This window comes from Eretmochelys imbricata, chromosome 1 (assembly GCF_965152235.1).
Source record: "Eretmochelys imbricata isolate rEreImb1 chromosome 1, rEreImb1.hap1, whole genome shotgun sequence".
NCBI lineage: Eukaryota > Metazoa > Chordata > Testudines > Cheloniidae > Eretmochelys > Eretmochelys imbricata.
The window spans coordinates 232,574,954-232,594,333 of record NC_135572.1 but is presented as its reverse complement, the minus strand read 5'-3'; the positions used below and the strand labels follow the sequence as shown (position 1 = coordinate 232,594,333).

The 19,380-nt window shown below is 41.8% G+C and overlaps 1 protein-coding gene across 6 annotated transcripts in view; it reads right to left on the bottom strand.

The window, feature by feature from the left end:
• Nucleotides 1-19,380, bottom strand: part of LRP6 (LDL receptor related protein 6) — a 189,082-nt gene that overhangs the window by 54,322 nt on the left and 115,380 nt on the right. For all 6 annotated transcript variants that reach the window (XM_077807430.1, XM_077807426.1, XM_077807427.1 and 3 more), the window contains exons 5-6: nucleotides 15,205-15,601; nucleotides 13,952-14,123 (exon numbers count right to left, since the gene is read on the bottom strand). In XM_077807430.1, the coding sequence (XP_077663556.1) occupies nucleotides 13,952-14,123; nucleotides 15,205-15,601 (569 nt within the window). The remainder of the gene's footprint in view (nucleotides 1-13,951; nucleotides 14,124-15,204; nucleotides 15,602-19,380) is intronic.

The window sequence follows — 19,380 nt, the reverse complement described above, 5'->3', positions numbered from 1 at the left end:
AGGCTGTAAATAGGGTGATCTGACTGCTGATGCACCGGTTCCAGAGATTGACTGCTTCTGCACACAGAGAGGCAGATCTTGCTCTGTCTTGCTTGTTGATGTAGAAAACCGTCATGGTGTTGGTCTGACATTATCAGGATATGGTGAGAGTGGATGAATGGAAGAAAAGATTCACATGCCTGCTTTCTCACCCTTAATTCCAGGGCACTGATGTGCATTCTGGACTCTCGAGTTGTCCATGTTCCTTGCACTGGGTGGTTGCCCACATGGGCTCCCCAACCTAGTAGGGACGCATCTGTAATTATGGCCTTGTTCAGTGAAGAGGAAAGAAAGGGGACCCCCACACATACATATGAGGATTTGTCCTTGGTGGGAATGGTCAGTGTGAGGTTTGTGGAATGATCGCTTGGGGAATAAACCAACTGTAGCCATGTTTGAAGGCAACAAAGGTGGAGACTTGCAAATGGAGTATCGTATGTGCACAAGGCCATGTGGCCAAGTAGGGACAGACAGGTTTTGACTGTGACCTGAGGGTTGCTCAAGATGTGAGCTATATCATCATTCATGGTCTGGAACTTGTCTGTGCTCAAGTATACCCTTGCAGTGACAGAGTTCAGGGTTGCCTCAAAGAAATCCAAAGATTGCAGGGGGTAAGAACAGATTTTTCAATGTTTACTCTGACTCCCAGTGAGGAAAGGAGGCAGAGCATTATAGAGGCTGACATATAGACTTCTTGGCATGATTTGGTGATGAAGAGCCAGTCATTAAAGTATGGGAAAACAATGTCTGACATGAGCTGCTACCACTGAAAATATCTTGGTAAAGACTCTAGGGGCGGTAGCTATCCCAAAGGGTAGGACTCTGTATTGGAAATGGCTGGAGCCCATAAATCTGAGATACAGTCTGTGGGTGGGATAAATATTGATGTGAAAGGGACAGCGGTACCATTGGAGCCCAATGTTTCTGGCTTCTTGTCTTGCCTGTGGGACTTAGGACATCTTAAGTCCTCATGTGCTGAACTGGTGGATTTGCTTGCAGGCACATCCGGTTTCTTTGAAGTGGACTTAAAGTAAGACTTATTCCCATGCTTATGAGGAGTGCTTCCTAACTTCCCAAGCAGGCCCTGCCATGGGGTGTGTGGATTCCCTGGCACCGGGGTTGGACTTTGCAGCAGAAGGCAGGCTACTTGATGACTCAGGCCAATGTATGGGGTTGAGGGGGGGTTTCCAATCAGGGTCTCATTGCCTTCTCCATGAGATACTTGCGGAGATTAAACGCCCACCCTTCTTGGGTACGGCTGGGGAAGGACTGGCAAACACTGCACCAAGCCATGATATGAACTTCTCCCAAGCAGCAGAGACAGCACTGGTAGTCATCAGTGACTGAGAAGGACTGTGGACAGCAAGCGCAGAGTTTGAAGCCCAGAGTTCTGGGAATAGTCTGATACCCAAACAGAGTATGAGGGGTTCCCCCGTAGCTTAATCTAAAGCTAAAAGATACTAAAAAACTATTAAAATTACTAAATCTATTAAAGTTTATTAAGAACTATTCAAACCCAGGTCTTTCTCCTCCTCTGTTGCATTCAACTGACCAGACCCCAGTTTATAGCAAAAATTCTTGTTGCATGACCTTTCACTTTGTACTATTAAATTTCATCCCACTTCTCTTACTCCAGTTTTCAAGGTTGTCCAAATCTTCTTGTATGATATTCCAGTCCTCTTCTATATTGGCACTGTTTCCCATCTTTGTGCCATCCATAAATTTTATTACCAAACTCCTACTTTTTCTGCCAAGATCATTCATGAAAATGTTAAACACTGATCCCAAGACTGATCCTTGAGGAACTCTACTAGTAACCTCCCTCCATCCTAGCAATTCACCTTTCACTATGATCCGTTGTTGTCTTCTCTTTAACCAGTTCCTTACCCACCTTTCAATTCTCATATTAATCCCCATCTTCTCCAATTTAACTAATAATTTACAATGTGTGAAATCCATAGATTAGATCTACAGCATGTCCTTTGTCTTGAAAATTGGTTATCTTCTCAAAGAAAGAGATCAGGTTACTGTGGCATGATCTACGTTTTGTAAAACCATGTTGTATTTTATCCCAATTACTGTTTACCTCTATGTCCTCAACTACTTTTTCAAAATTTGTTCTCAGTTCTTGCATACAGCTGAGGTCAAACTAAGAGGCCTGTCGTTTCCCAGATCACTTTTTCCCACCTTTCATAAAATATAGGTAACATACTTGCAATTCTCCAGTCATAGGGTATGACCCCTAAGTTTACAGAGTCACTGAAAATCCTTGCTATTGGGCTTGCAATTTAATGTGTCAGTTCCTTTGATACTCTTGGATGGAGATTATCTGAGCCCCCAGACTCTGTCCCATTAAACTACTTGAGTTTGGCTTCCACCTCAGATATGATCATTTCTACTTCCACATCCTTGTTCCCATTAACCAGCAGGCCACTGCCCCCCGAACTCCTCATTATCCTTATTAAAAAGTGAGGCAAAGTATTTAAGTATTGGCCCATACGTAGATTATCTTTAATTTCCACTCCCTCCTCTGTGTTTAGCAGTCCCACCTCTTTCCTTGTTCTCTTTTTATTTATACGGCTTAAGAACTTTTTACTATTGTTTTAATTTCCATTGGAAGGTCCAACTTTGCTTGGCTTTGGCAGTTTTCTCACTTTTCCCCCTATATTTTCTGAGTTCCAACAGGTAGCTTTCCTTGCTGATCCATCCCTTCTTCCATTTCTGTAGGTTTTCTGCTTTCTCTTAATAACCTGTTTGAATGCTTGCTCATTCAGTTTAGTCTGTAATCTTTCCTCACAAATTTTTTCCCTTTGCTCAGGATGCAGGCCTCCGATAGTTTCTGCATCTTTGACTTCCAATAATTCCAAGCCTCCTCTACATTCAGATACTGAAGTTCTTCAGTACAGTCCACTTCCCTAACTAATTCCCTTAATTTTATAACGTTTGCCGTTTTGAAATCAACCCCAGCTGCAGACCTATTTTTGTTTATCCTTCCATTTAGCAAGCATGTAGGACCATTAATCATCGCCTGATGCACAGAACTGAGATTCTCAGCACCATGCAGGACCTAGTGGATGGATCTGCAGCAATGAGTTCCCAAACTGTGGTGGGGAGACAAACAGCATGCTCATCCCTATTTTGGCACTAGCCCACCTTGATACTGAGTACTTCAACAGAAAGGCTACTTTTCTATCGTTATGCAAGCAATGATGGATCACAGAGAATGCTTCATTGATCTCACATTTTGAAGAACACAGGACTTAGAAAGCTCAGAAAGCTGCAAGCAGAAACATTCTTTCCCAACCGGCAGATGACCATCAGTGATGCTGAAATGCCCACGCTGATCCTGGAGGACTCACCCTACCCCTTGCTCCCCTGGCTCATGAAGCTGGGCACTGGCCACCTTGACAGCACCAAGGAAAGATTCAACTACCAGCTCAGACTGGCTAGGCTATGGAGGAGCCTCAAATAGGTCCTGGCTTGCGGCATGGTCGGAATCCCCCCTCACAGTTCACGAAAGGGGCTTCTGTTTTGGGCTCCTCAAAGGCACCCATAGCGGTTTGCGGAGTGCTGGTGGGGTCTCTGCCAAATATGGCATGCAGGTCCACGGCTCAGCACCTGATCTGCTGTTATGCTCCTAGGCCTGGTATCCCCAACAAAGTTCCTTCGCTTTCACGTGGCACTGCTGCTGCTCTCTGTCGTACCCCTTTGCCCCACAGCCTCTTCTCCCCACAGGCCAAGGAGATCCAATACTTGTGTATTCCAGGCAGAAGCATACCTAGTCGTACATGATCTGTTGGGCAGCTGCACCCAAGGGTGAGCTCCTAGGTGTGTAATCAGGATGAGGCACTCCACAAACATGTGGGAAGCATAAGGGGTGGATGTGGCTTCCGGGCTCCATGACCCCAGGACAATGGAGTTTAAAATTGTGGCCCGAATGGTCACTGTCACAGGGAACGGGGCATTGTGAGACAGCTGCTGGAAGACTGTTAGGGTCAAGTCAGGTCATGTAGTGTCTACACTCACACGATGTTGCCCTCATTAGGTCAACCATGGCTCTACGCCATTCAGGGAGATGGTTTTACTATACTGCTGTAAATGGATGCTTATGTCAGCTGGCGACAGATCTGAACACAGACACGCAAACACAGACCTAACTTTGTAGTGTAGATCAGGCCTAAGTAACTTGCCCAAGATCACTCAGGAAGTCTGTAGCAGAGCAGGGAATAGAACCCAGGTCTCCCAAGTCCTAGGTGGGCAACAAGAAAACTTGGTTATTTATGTGAACTTAACATTGGTGAAAGGTGCTGGACTGGCAGTCCAGGCACAGCACTATGGCCGTGCAACCTTGCCCACATATGCCCCAATCCTCACCTGGAAGGGTGGGAGCATAAATCAGGTTCCATGCCCATTCAAACCATAACCACTCGGCAGAGACTGGCAAGAAGTGTTGTCAATTAGTGCCAACTGTGGTGAAGAAGTTTCTTAAAGGGCACATCTGTCTACAAAGAGCTGGAGTTAGAGCAGCAGTAATTCCATCATGACCAAACAGACAGCAACATTTAGTTCCTACTGACCTTAGCTGGATTTCAAGAGGTTTTAAAAGGATCCCAATGTATAATTCACAAAACAAAAAAGAACCAGAGTGACGCAGGGGGAAAAGCAAGAAGGGACGCGGGGGCGATACATACATTCTACACAGAAGAGAGAAAAAAACAGTCATAAATCAACTCATTCTAGAGGATTTCAAAATACACTCTTCAGACTGTGAAATTCAGAGAACAATCAGGTCACAAGCTGATCTTCCTTGCATGTGTACTCCTCTGTGGGATCCCAAACTGGATTATTCAGCCAAACTGATAACCAGGCACTCTGAATCCCTGGTTAAGAAACCTGTCTTATAATCTGAGCTAGTGTCTCCAGTGGTTTGTGCTGCTTTAACCACAGTGTGGTGTGGGTTTCACATTCTGAGGCTATTCTAAATACTTCAGACCACAGTGAGAATACAGGCTACAACAGGAAACAGATGTGCTTAACCACAAAAGCTACCTTTACTGAAAGAGTGAGTAGTTCTATGAAAGGGGGGGAGAGGAGGAAATCACACACAAGAAATGCAAATGGTCTTTCCTCTGGGCAAGAGTCTTGCAAATCAGTAAAAGAAAACAATATCAATACAAAACTTCAAAAAAATATAGCATGTTGAAAATAAAATTAATTAAAACAAAAAATAGTGGCCATATCTTAAGATGCTGATGACCAAACACGATGTGAATAATACATACAACTTAATATCTCATAGTATTGTTTCCATCTGAAACCAAAAAACTTCAGAGTGGAATTTTGCATCAGAGCAATTTGTTCGGTGTCTCAATTTTTGCCAAATATTCTAGATGTAATTCACTTCTGAATACCAACAACAACGAAGTGATATAAGTGGGCTGATGCAGTGACATTCCACTTCTGGCAGCACTAGCTGACATTTGACTGGTGGTCTCAATCTAGTCAAAACACCTTGGCCATTTCATCAGTAAATTCCAGTCAGTTCCAATTAGAACAGGAAGGTTTGGCAAATCATTACTATGGTGTATTGGCAGAGTTATATGGAGGGACCCCAGTGAAGTGACCTTTCAGCATTTTCAGTATTATTTCTATTGTCATTCTGAAGATTACCTTAGCATCATTTCAGAACAGGACTGAAAACACTCTTGGTGTTCGGTTCAGCTTACCCGATTTTGGGAGATTTTTGTATTAATTATTTCTGAAGAAAGGACAATGGTTTTAATGCTATGTACTGTGGTCACCTCATGAAATTAAAAAAAAGCATTTAATAGGCACCTTGTTGCTGTAAGAACAACAGCTTTAAAAATAATTCAAAAGAATATAAGACACCCCAAGAACATTTCACACCAAGTTGTCCCTCCTCAAAAATGCCCTCCCAAAACAAAACAAAAACCAAAACCCCACACTCTAAATAATCAATATGCTACACACACCCCTGGAAAATCTGGCACTGTCATAGGCAGCATACTGAGCATGATGGATCATTGGTCTGACCTAGTACGGCCATTCTTAAATTCAGATTTGGCCAAGTTTGCAAGGCCTTACGCTCATCTTGATATAGTGTAGTTGTAGCAATGCTGGTCCCAGGATATTAGAGACACCAGGTGGGTGAGATAAGGTCTTTTATGGGATCAACTTCTGAAGATATTACCTCTCCCACCTTGTCACTCAACTTGATGGCATTTCAGAACACAATAACTTTTGAATGCCACATCTGATCAACTCCAAAATGCCAGGGAATGTTCTAGGCATCAATGGGCACAACCATATTGATTTGGGTGAAATTCAGGAGACAGGAAAAGGAAAACGGAGGACACACAAAGCCCCTGGCATCTGGTTAGCAAACTTAGCAACTCCAACCACCTCTGTAACTGTCTATAGATCAAAGAACCAGCAGATGGCAGCCATTACCACCTTCCAGCATAACACACCCATCTCAGCTCTGCCCTTCCTCCCAACACGGTTTAAAATGTCGACACCCTGAATTACTTATCTCCCACACAGAAAGAACATAAATAAGAATGGTGAAGGTAAGGGGGAAAATGGGGGCACACAAAGAGCCCCTAGCATGGAAGCAAGAATGGGGAACCCTGGTATGGGGGAGAAAGTGACACGGAGAGCACACACAGCCCCTGCCAGAGGGAGCATGGGGGTTTCAGGAAATACAGTGGTCCAGGAAGGTGGCGCACAGAGAGCTCGTCAGGGGTGAATGCAGGAATCCAAGGAGCCTCTAGTGTATGCAATGTGCCCATCTTACACAAGCAACAAAGTGTGACCCTCTAGTTCAGACATTTTAATTGTTGAGGTAGTTATTAGCTGGTCTAGCATGGGATCTGTACATGTATATACACAATAGTATGAAAAACTAATCTCATTACTTAGTATGGATAATACTTATGATGTGATGGTGAAGAAGGCAAATTTGTAGTAATTCTACTGAAGATCTAATTGTTCTTTCCATGTTAGGTGTTACAGAACCCACCTTTTGCTCTCAGATAAAACACCGTAAGTGTATAACAAGGATATTGCCCAAAAACTTACTAAAATTATATCTTTTCTGTATTTCCTTTTCTATTACTGCAGACATCATAAACATAGCACTTAGAGGAGAGGAAAGTGATCAGGAACAGTCAGCATGGATTCACCAAGGACAAGTCATGCCTGACTAATCTAATTGCCTTCTATGACGAGATAACTGGTTCTGTGGATGAAGGGAAAGCAGTGGACGTGTTGTTCCTTGACTTTAGCAAAGCTTTTGACACTGTCTCCCACAGTATTCTTGCCAGCAAGTTAAAGAAGTATGGGCTGGATGAATGCACTATAAGGTGGATAGAAAGCTGGCTAGATTGTCGGGCTCAACGGGTAGTGATCAATGGCTCCATGTCTAATTGGCAGCCGGTATCAAGTGGAGTGCCCCAAGGGTCGGTTTTGTTCAATATCTTCATAAATGATCTGGAGGATGGTGTGGATTGCACCCTCAGCAAATTTGCAGATGACATTAAACTGGGAGGAGAGGTAGATACGCTGGAGGGTAGGGATAGGATACAGAGGGACCTAGACAAATCGGAGGATTGGCCAAAAGAAATCTCAAGAGGTTCAACAAGGATAAGTGCAGAGTCCTGCACTTAGGACGGAAGAATCCCATGCACCGCTACAGACTAGGGATCGAATGGCTCAGCAGCAGCTCTGCAGAAAAGGACCTAGGAGTTACAGTGGACGAGAAGCTGGATATGAGTCAACAGTGTGTCCTTGTTGCCAAGAAGGCCAATGGCATTTTGGGATGTATAAGTAGGGGTATTGCCAGCAGATCGAGGGACGTGATCGTTCCCCTCTATTTGACATTGGTGAGGCCTCATCTGGAGTACTGAGTCCAGTTTTGGGCCTCACACTACAAGAAGGATGTGGAAAAATTGGAAAGAGTCCAGCGGAGGGCAACAAAAATGATTAGGGGACTGGAACACATGAGTTATGAGGAGATGGGGATGTTTAGTCTACGGAAGAGAAGAATGAGGGGGGTTTGATAGCTGCTTTCAACTACCTGAAAGGGGGTTCCAAAGAGGATGGATCTAGACTGTTCTCAGTGGTAGCAGATGACAGAACAAGGAGTAATGGTCTCAAGTTGCAGTGGGGGAGATTTAGGTTGGATATTAGGAAAAACTTTTTCACTAGGAGGGTGGTGAAACACTGGAATGCGTTACCTAGGGAGGTGGTGGAATCTCCTTCCTTAGAAGTTTTTAAGTTCAGGCTTGACAAAGCCCTGGCTGGGATGATTTAATTGAGGATCGGTCCTGCTTTGAGCAGGGGGTCGGACTAGATGACCTCCTGAGGTCCCTTCCAACCCTGATATTCTATGATTCTATTCCACTTCTGTTATTGCATAAACTCACTCATTTCCCATCAGACAGCTTCTCCCAAAATATCAATTAAGCAGTGTCTCAAATCTAGCATTTTTAACACCCTAATTACTTTCATGGTGACAAATTGATTTCAGAAACAATGGATTGTGTTATCATTGGGATTGACTCAGGCCAAAGATACCCAAGTAAATAGGGGAAAAACAGCTTCTGTTTACAAACTTCCTGACAATCAACAATGACATCCTCTAGGAAATCTCAGTAATACAAAAGAAACTACATTTGGTAGTAAAGGATCAGACAGAAATTACAGTTGAAATGAAGGACAAACAGGGTTGAGAGCATAGAGACAACTTAAAAAATGTCACAGAGAGAGAGGGGTAACATCTATATACAAATAAAAAGTTTTAAATGGGCAAATAAGTATTCCTGATAATGGAATAAAAACTTCAAGCATTTAACACTTCTAAAACATGGTGGAATGACCTCAAAGGGGTAATATACTAAGTGGGCACAAACTACACAAGGATAGATTAGATTGTAGATATGGAGGGGGAGCACAACAACTTAAAGATTCCATGAAAACAACACATCAGAGTGGAGGGGACCATAAAGTTTGGATATAAATCCCAAATCATAAGAATAGGAATATATCTTCTAGGGTTGTATTACCACACTTCAGAGAATGAAAGATATTAGGTTTGTAGTGTTGAGGGTGATCTGAGAGAGAATTTAAAGTTAATGAGGCAATAAAAATGGGTGATTTCAACCACCCACATATAAACTGGTCATATGGTTTAGAGTCCGTGGAACAGCTACTTCGAGAACACAGAAGAGGAGAAGTTACTCTGGATTTAATCCTAAATCCAACATCCATCTCAGCTCAATGTGCAGCCGTGCTCAGAAAAGCAAATAAAGTGTTAGGATGTTTAAAGAATGTGGAAAAAATAATGAAAAAAAATACTATAAAGCCATTCATTATATAACTAAATATAAACCTTCACCAGGAATACTGTATTCTGTTCTGGTCAACCTACCTCAAAAAAGATATAGGAATAACAGAAAGAGTTCAGAAAGAAAATACCTCAGCCCGTGGCGCTTCCTGCAGCCCCCATGGGCCTGGAATGGTGAACCACGGCCAGTGGGAGCTGCGATTGGCCAACCCTGCGGAAGCTGCAGGTAAACAAACCGGCCCGGCCCACCAGCAGCTTTCCCTGATGGGACATGTGCCAAAGGTTGCCAATCCCAGATATAAAACATAGTTTCTGTCTGGAGAAAAAAATTTCCCTGGAACCTAACCCCCACTACTTAAACGAATTCTTATGGGAAATTGGATTCGCTTAACATTGTTTCGCTTAAAGTAGCATTTTTCAGGAACATAACTACGTTAAGCAAGGAGTTACTGTACATCTCTCATTTGTACAATATACCAGGGGCAGAATTAAGAGGCAAAGCGGTTTCAGATGTATGCTTCATCTGCATTTACTTCTAATATCTAAAAGAGCTATTGGTTCTGTCTAAATGTAACTATACAAAAACATGTGTGTTCAACTTGGCAGGGAGTTGACTGTTTCTACCTCTCAATTTTCAGTGCTTTATTAAAAAGTGGGGGTTGAACAAAAGCAATCAAGCTTGTCTACACATCAGTATTTCACAATATACAGATATATGAAAAAGAATTTCTCAATAACATTTTTCTGAATGCTTGGAAAACAAAATTTTCTTATTAGGGTACTGACGAAATAGAGAGTGTTGTCATCAAAGGAAAATGTAGCCCTACAATTTCAGGATTAGAATGCAGAATGGAGCATTCTCCAGATGCCAAGCTTTTAATTCCCTGGTCATACACAATAAGGTCTTCTCTGTTCAAGACCTTTGTACCCAAAAAAAAACCTTAATAGCTTCCATTTTCTGTTGCCCGATGAAGCTGTGTTCTGAAAGCATGTGTGTACTTATGCTGAAAAGAAGCAAGATATAAAAGACGTTCCCCATTAATCATCAGGGTTAGGGAAACTAATGCTAGGCATGATAAATAGAGTTGGGCATACAGAAACACTTCAAGTTAGAACTGCACTCAGAATCATTAGATAATGGTTGGATCTGTATGGGACGCACACAGTCTTTGCTCAAAGCCCCCTCCCCCCCCGCCCTCTCCTCCAGGAGGTGTATGTCTGTTTCATCACTGGATTTGAGAAGAATGGAGAAAAGGAAGGAGAACAGATAAAGGATAACTGAAGCAAAAAACACACTGAAAAATTGCAAGGAAACCAGCTGTATCAATCATCAGAGGGGTAGTTGCGTTAGTCTGGATCCGTAAAAGCAGCGAAGAGTCCTGTGGCACCTTATAGACTAACAGAAGTATTGGAGCATAAGCTTTTGTGGGTGAATACCCACACACACTCTATATCAATACAGGTTTTGCTGGCCATTTAAAATCCATCCTATGTCTTAAAACAGGTAGTATACATGTCCAGAAGACCGTATTCACTTGAGCAGGAAAACAAAAAAACTGTTCAACAGAGCAGATCATACATTTTTAACCTCATAGCATGGCAGAAAAATCCTTTAAACCTGTAGCAAGTCAATGAGAAATCTTCCCCACTGGTAAGCACAATAGCAGCCATCCATTTCAATAGAAGTTTATCAGCAGTGAAACCTGACCGAGATAAATGAGGAAGCTTTTGAGCCACACAGCCTGCTTCTGCCTGCTGCAGGCTGCCAGATAAAATGGGAACAAAAGCTCCCTGCTGCACCCCCTACCATTCTCCATTAACCCCTGCTGATGTTTTATCATCATCTGGGGGCTCCAGAAAAGCATAGCATGAATCAGTGCGTAAAAATAAATACTAGAGCACATATGTGGCACAAACATACCAAAAATCTGGCTTGCAGGAGACACTGACTTCTTTAGTGATGCAATAAGACTACTATTTGAGTAATGCCACACATTGAAAAACAAAAAAGCAAGCACTATTTAATGATTTTGTATGGAAAATCTACTTGTATACAATAATGCATAATCACACTGAAATGTCTCTTTGTCCATACACAAGGTCACTTATCAAGCAGGAGCAGGCTGAGTTTTCCTGACACCAGTTCCAAGTTCTACAATTAGACCATGCATAAGGCCCTTCATTTTCAGTTTTTATTTTTTAAAAGAACTTCACAGGAATTTATTAGTATTTATTCTAAAATTTTAAAAATGAGTGAAAGATAATTAAAAATTAAAAAGGAAGGGTAGTGTGCAAGGCAGGGCAGTAGGGTGACCACCATTTCAGAAACCAAAAGCAGGACACATGCAGGTGCCCTGCCCTCTGTGTGGTCCTGCCCCTCCTCATCCTCCCAAGTCCCCACCTCCTGCCCCTTCTCTTTCCTCAAGTCCCTACCTCCTGCTCCTCCTCTTCCCCCGAGGTCCCACCCCATGGGCTAGGCTGGAAGCTGGAGCAGGACTGTGTTAAGAGCCACCTAGGGAGTCCAGACTGCTATGGGGAACCTCAGACCCTCCATCTGTCCTGAAGCAGCCTCTGGCCAGTGTGCCCAGCCTCTGGGGTGCACCGCCCAAGGGCAGGTGGAGGGTCTGGGACTCCAGGGCTCCCCACAGCAGCCCAGGCTCCCTGGGTGGTTCTTACATGCCCAGCTCTGGCTTCTGGCCTGGCAGAGGCCTCAGGAGGGAGAGGAGGAGGAGCGGGGGGGCAGGACCTCATGGTGAGGGGGGAGACTAAGGTTCACCCCTGCCCCTCTACCCTGCACCAGGAAGACGCAGGCATCACCCTGAGCCTCAGACAGGCGCAGACCAGTGACGCAGGGAATCCAGGACAAATGCTGTCCCAGAGACATTGAGCCCGGAACCAGGACTTAGCTCTGCATTTCATGACTGTCCAGCCCAATTCAGGGTGGGTGGTCACCCTACAGAGCAGGAGGTATGCTTACTACTCACAGAGGTTGGGGATACTTGTGATGTAGCCTCGTCTCCTCGGGCTCCCTGCCTGTCTCGCTCCCCAACTGCGCAGAGGAAGCAGACAGGACTCCGGCACTTCAGCATGGCCAAGACAACAGTAGGCTACAACTTGGGAGTACTGACCCCCCCAACTCCCACAGGGCATAGCCCTCTCCTGAACGCAGCCTTTCAGAATAGCGCCGTCCACTTCCTGGGGTCACACTGAAGGGTATGGGTCAGGACAGGGCTTTGTCCAGCAGGGAGCTCAGTACTCACAGAGTCTACTTGCTGGCTGGTACACAGTGGGGGGGAGAGATGGGCAGGGAGCTGGGTCCCGGTAGTTGAGACCACATGCACAAAGTCCCATCCACTTCCCCTGCAGGACAGAGCCCCCAACCCTGTCCCTGGCCATTTAGTGTGATCCCAGGAACCAGATAGGGCTGCACTGAAAGGGCCAACAGGGGGCTCTCTCTGGGAAGTGGACAGGGTGCAGCCTTCTGCTCCCCTTTTGTGCCTGACCCCGTCCACTTCCGCCACAAAAAATTCCTGGGTCCTGAACAGCTAAAATTGGTGAAAACTGGGTAAAGCCCGAATACTGACTTTTTCAAAATCCAAGAATTTTTTTTTGGAGAAAAATCAATAAATACCGAAAGCAGGCTACACAACATCTCAAATTAAATTAAAATTTAATTCTGAGCTCCTTTTTTCTCTCCAAGGTTAAAGGATCATCTTATACTAAGGCTACACAAATAGTGGGGTTTTTTTTTTTGTTTACTTTTTTTAAACAGCAGAGATCTAGTAATCTCCTTAGCATATGTACCATTTTGGTGAAAACGGTATTTGATATTCAGTTGTTTACAGTCTCAAAGGCTTGTACATTAAACACAAAGAGAGCGCAAATTTAGCCCAAAATTGAAATTTATGAAAATTGACCTACGGCGAATAGAAATGTTTCTTGTCCTCCCCGTTCCTCATTTTGCCCTTCACCGTTTCTTTTTTAAAAGAAATGAAAGGGGGAAGGAGAGAAACCTATTCCCCCTGCAATGTTTGAAACCCTTACAACATTGTGCTACGCAGATAAGAACTCGGAAATGAAATTGACTAGAAATATGTGAAAATGACTAATTTATTTTAAAACTGTCTGAATTGGAAAAAAAGCACAAATAGTAAAACGCACATATGTTTACATAATTTTTCCTAATGTGTTATTACCAATGTAAGTAAGGAAATCTGTTTTTTTTTTTAAACATATGTCTAAAGATGTCCTTTTTAAACAAATCCTCCCAATAGCAACCCATCCCCACTCCCCAGATCTATTACCTGGTTATTAGTCCCAATTTATAGATAGAGAAACTGAAGAAGAGTAGTGAAGTGACTTGCCCAAGGCCACAGAGGAAGTCACTGGGATTAGAATTAAAGAGTTCCTCATTCAGAGTAAATCCTCCACACCTATGCTGCCTCCTGAAGACCTTCATGGCAAATATATCAGTGTCTATAGACAAATGGAAGTTGCTCTATTGTCTTAACTGTGTAGAATTAATTAAAAATGCCATTAACAAACCTCAATTTTGTCTGTTTTCGCATCTCCCCAATATATTTTGCTTTCTGCATAATCCAGGGCCAGTCCATTTGGCCAGCCAAGCGAAGTATTCACCAGCACAACTCTGTCTGACCCATCTAATGCAGCCCTCTCAATCTTTGGAATTTCTCCCCAGTCAGTCCAATACATGTATCTGCAATGGAGAGCAGAAGAGAAGTTTAAAAATACTTTAAAACTAATGCTTTCAACATTAATGCAGCTCATCTCTAATACCCCCACACCAAAACTGTGTGATCAGAAGACATACAACACAGACCAATGCATTTCTAGAACATGATTTCTATCACTGAGGTGGTAAAATTCAACTTGTGCAATATGTCCTCAATGGTGCTTATATGTGTAAATGCACTGATCAGTTTAAACAGAATTCCCATACCAATCCGCTGCAATTCTCATAATTGTATAGCCATTTTTAACGAGCTTCAATTAATAGCCAATTCTACTTAGTTACCCAAATCTGGAAACATGGGCAAAGACCAGAAAGAAATAAAGAGGACCAGTCAATTAATCAAAAAGTAGAAATAGTTCATTTGTCCCCATTTGGTAACTTGCAGATAATCCAGGTTTTTTAATTTCAAGCAAAAAGAGTATATGTAATATTCATGTTCCACTATCTGCACCGGTGTACATACAGGCATCAGTTCCTATTTTACTAAATTTTTGTTTGTGTTTTATATGCAGGGACAGGGTTGACTTTTTTAAAAATCTTTTTCAGCTAGAGATGTTCAAGCACAGTGTTAAACAAGAACTGACACTAACGGTTCAGATGTAATTTATTTAGTAATTCTGAGAAATTGCAAAATGAGAAACAGGAAAAGAATAGGAGGAAGAGGTTGAAAAAAAACTAAAAAATTTTAACTTTGGAAACGTAAGACCTCCCACAAATCAAATGGTATTAAAGATCACTTGTTCTTAAATTTTCAAATCAGTGTACATATATCTTCATAGCCCAGATCATGTTACAGTTAAAAGCCAGATGAGTGAAATTGAGTTTAATATGATAAAAAAATTGGTATTATTTATACTCCTTAATACAGACAGGCTTGAACTCCACTAGAAAGATCACTAGGGTTTGTATTTTTTGTTTGCCTTTTAAAGAGACCATAGTGTATTTGGCATCAGAGAGCTACAATGAATCTCTGCCATTGTTAAAGGGTACACATTACATTTCTGAATGATACAACTTTCTAAAACATTTATAAACACTTCCTTACCCAATCATGGGATCCAATACGATTGCTCTTGGTTCTTCCAAGTCTTCTGATATCAAGATCTTTCTCATAGTCCCGTTAAGTCTTGTCACTTCTATGCGGTCAGTGCCGGTGTCAGTCCAATAAAGGTTTCGGGCAACCCAGTCCACAGCAATGCCATCGGGATGCGCAATCTGTGCCGTGACAACGAACTGACTACCTGATCCATCTATAAAAGAGCGGCGAATGGCCCTCACCTCATCATCAGTCCAATAGATGTATCCTTCCACAGGATCATAGTCAATAGCAATGGCATGACGGATGTCCTCTAGCTGCAAGACAATGTCTGTAAAATCCGGGGTATCCAAGGAAATGCGCCTCAAGTCCGTCCTGCGGGCTAGGAGCAGTAATTCGGTGGCTCCTGAATATACCAAAACCAAACAAAAAAAAATACCCTTAATTCAAAAATTGCACATGATAAATATGTAGATTCTTACCAAGATTCTCAGCTGGTGCAAATTAGTGTGGCCCCACAGACTTCAATGGTACTATGCAGATTGATTTGCACCTCTGGAGAATCTAGCTCAAAGTTCTTCAGTGTGAATTTTGGATCCAGTGCTGAATGATTCAGAGGACATTTTCTGTAGAAATGGACTATTAAAATCTGCATGATAATAAGAAAATGTTGATGAATAGTGCCCTTTTGGTCCAACTTGAATTGTACATAGCATGTAAATTTTGCAAAGTTTAATATATTACAGTATGTTTTAGATACGTAGACTTGGCAAAATTAGATTTTTTTATATATAATTTCAATCGCTAATACCCATTAATTTTTAAGGTTTTTTTAAGACTGAAAATGTAAATCGATACCAAAGCTGTGGAAAATTAAGGGAGGGTTTATAACTGTTACAATACAAATTGTCGACATCACATGTCAAAATATACAAGGTAAAATATGCTTAAATCAAATTAATAAACTCTCAAGCAGCATTTTCTTATTCTATCTGTAAATTTTAATTATCAATGGAAATACTTTTTCATCGGGGTGCGTGTATGGCAAAATCAATATTTACCGATATTTATCAATAAAAATTGAATCCTTCCAAAAGCACTGAAACCAAATCAACAAATCTGTTGTGACTATATTGGAACCAACAGTTGGCTACCCTCTCATAGATAACATATCTGGTGGCAATAGGGAAAAACCTTTTATTAAAAAAAAAAAGTGTGTGTTTAAACAGTGACATACCTATGAAACAAGCTAATATAAAACAATGAGAGTGACCCTCCTGTGAAATTCCTGTGTCAATCAACCTGGCTTGTTTAACAGTGGGAAATGCATCATATTGCTGGGATTGACTCTCATGAAGCTGGATGGACTCTTCATTAACACATCTAATGAAAGAAGTCTGTATCAAGATGTGAAGACCACTACTACATAGGCTTACAAAGTCATGCTGAAATGAAGTGTACTGATGCCTTTACAACCTTTACATTTACAGAGGGAAAAAAAATCTGTTCATTTATGCTGTAGCTGATTTTTCCATAGAGTACAGCACAAGCTAGTGGTGAATTTGTCATTGTATCTGAAAATATTTTTATTTTCAATAATGATTTATTTTGCCGGATTTTAAAGTTTTTATCTTATGCCAATGAATTTCATTTTTATTTAAGATAAACCAACTTAACTGGAATGGGTGAGGTGATTTATCTATTTGGTAAGGAGTGACCGGATGGCTTTAAGAGGATCACAAGCAGGGCTGGGTTTAGGGGGGTAGAAAGCAGAGCAATTGCTTGGGGCCCCAGAAAGCTAATGAACATGTTTCAGCCCTGAGCAGCAGCTGAAGCCCAAAGCCCTGAGCTTAAGGTAAGTGGCTGTAAGTTTTTCTAGTGCTGGGTGGGGGTCACACTTTACTGTCTGTCTGTTTGTTTTTTAAGTCCAAAGAGGGTCGACAGCACAAAATGGTTGAGAAACACTGCTAAAGAAGATGGTGATTTTGAACAATAAAAGTTTAGAACATTAATACAAGTGTTCTTTCTTAAGAATGGACTAAAAAGACCCTGTGTTATTCTCCATCCTAAACCATCGCGTTCTCGTTTAGAAATATATGTATACATTTGTCAGCTATTTAGCTAGCAAAAAACTCTTCTTTTATGCATTATCCAATGTAGGTTTTCCCCATCCCGCAGCTATATTTTCATGCCTTCTTTAAACTTTAACATGAGACTTAAACAAAAGAAAAACAGACCAGGGTTACAAGGGTATGCTACACAGCAATTAAACACTTGCGGTTAGCCCACGTCAGCTGACTCAAGCTCAGGTTGCGAGGCTATAAATATACAGGGTAGATGTCCGGGCACAGGCTGGTGCCCAGGCTCTGGGACCCTCCAAGATCACAGAATCTGGAACCCAGGCTCCAGCCTGAGCCCGAACGTCTACACTGCAATTAAACAGCCCGAAAGACTGAGCCCGAGTCAGCTGACATAGGCCAGCTGCGGGTGTTTAATTGATATGTAGAAATACACTAAGTCCCATCATTACAAAAGTTAAAGAAAAGTAAGCAACCTTGTCACAGAAGTCTATTAACTACCATATCCACAATAAATAAATAAATAAATAAATAAATAAATAAATAAATAAAATCTTGATTCGATTTCAAGGTCAAAACATACTTACATTGAATTACCATATATACAGTAATAGATGCACAAGTAATCAATTTGCCACCAACTACCTCAGCTATTTATAGTCAATTAGCAAAAGATTCTCCAATACAGCCTCATCAGAATCTACATCATCTTTTATCCAAGCTTCCATTTGACCTAAATTGTAGAAATCATCATCATCAACTGCAGTTGAAGTGGTAGGAATGCATTACCACCAGGTTTGCAGATGATCAAAAGAAGTCATATGAAGTATTTCAGATAGTAATTTTAATACGTAACTTTAAAAAACTTTCTTGGACATGGGTGAAAGTTATGATCATTTTGAAGAACTATTGCCAGTTTGCCAGAAAGACTTCAGCTGAGTAAAGTACTGTCTGTGCTGAAATTCACCCTTAAAATTGACAAATTGACCTTCTGATTGTTCTCAAATAAGCTCCATTTCAACACAGCACTGACAAAAGAAAAAAGAATTTTGTTTTGTCAAACAGACTGCAGGCTGGTCTCCACTGTAGAACATACATCGACATAGCTACATCTCTCAGGAGTGTGAAAAATCCATACCCCTGAGAGACAAACATACCGACCTAACCCCTGGTGTAGACAGTGGTATGTCTATGGAAGAATTTGTCTGTTGGCCTAGCAACTGCCTTTTGGGGAGAATTACCAATGCCGACAGAAGTACCCCTCCCATCAACGGAAGTATTGTCTACACTGAAGTGCTACAGCGGGGCAGCTGTACTGTTGCAGATGTGCTGCCATAGCACTTTAAGTGTAGACATACTTGTGTCTCTAGGACCCGTGTCTTTAAGACCTCATTCAATATCAGGAAATTATTGGCTTTCAGTTAACCTATGTTGCACACCGGATCTTTGAGCTAAGAATTTCATGGTCTTTATCTAGGAGCATAGCAAACATTCCACTCATCAAACAAAACCAACCCCGCAAAAACATGGCCAATCAAGCAATAAAGAGTTAAAAATGTTCTTTAAAGTGATTATCCACACCTCTGTAAACAGACAACTTATCTGGCTAGTTATATCGCTTTTGAAAGCCATTCTGTTGGGAAAATGGGAATTGATTAGCAGAGAAGCACCTCACCAGAAGTTTAGGTTGAAGCGGTGTAACTTCAGATGATCTCAGCAGGCTCTCCTTGTCCTGACTAATACCAAAAGTAATAAATCTCAGAGGTTGGAATATCTATAGGATGACCACTGGCCACATATCACCACCTTGATCATCATCAAGGAACAAATAAGGGAAGACTCCAAACTAAAAACTAGACAAACTTGTACAAAACATCCGTTGAAAAGCCTCATATAACATTGGATTGCGAGGACTATGTTCAGAGGACTATACAAGACATGTAGGTTGCGCAAGACATGAAGTTTTTAAATCTCAGTATTTTGTTAATTCAAATTCCAAAGGTCATTAAAAACAAACACATACACACAAGACTAAAGTCCAGCTTCAAGACTCTGTACATACACCATCAATTTTCTAAGATAATTACCCAGAATAGTTGTAGCTTGT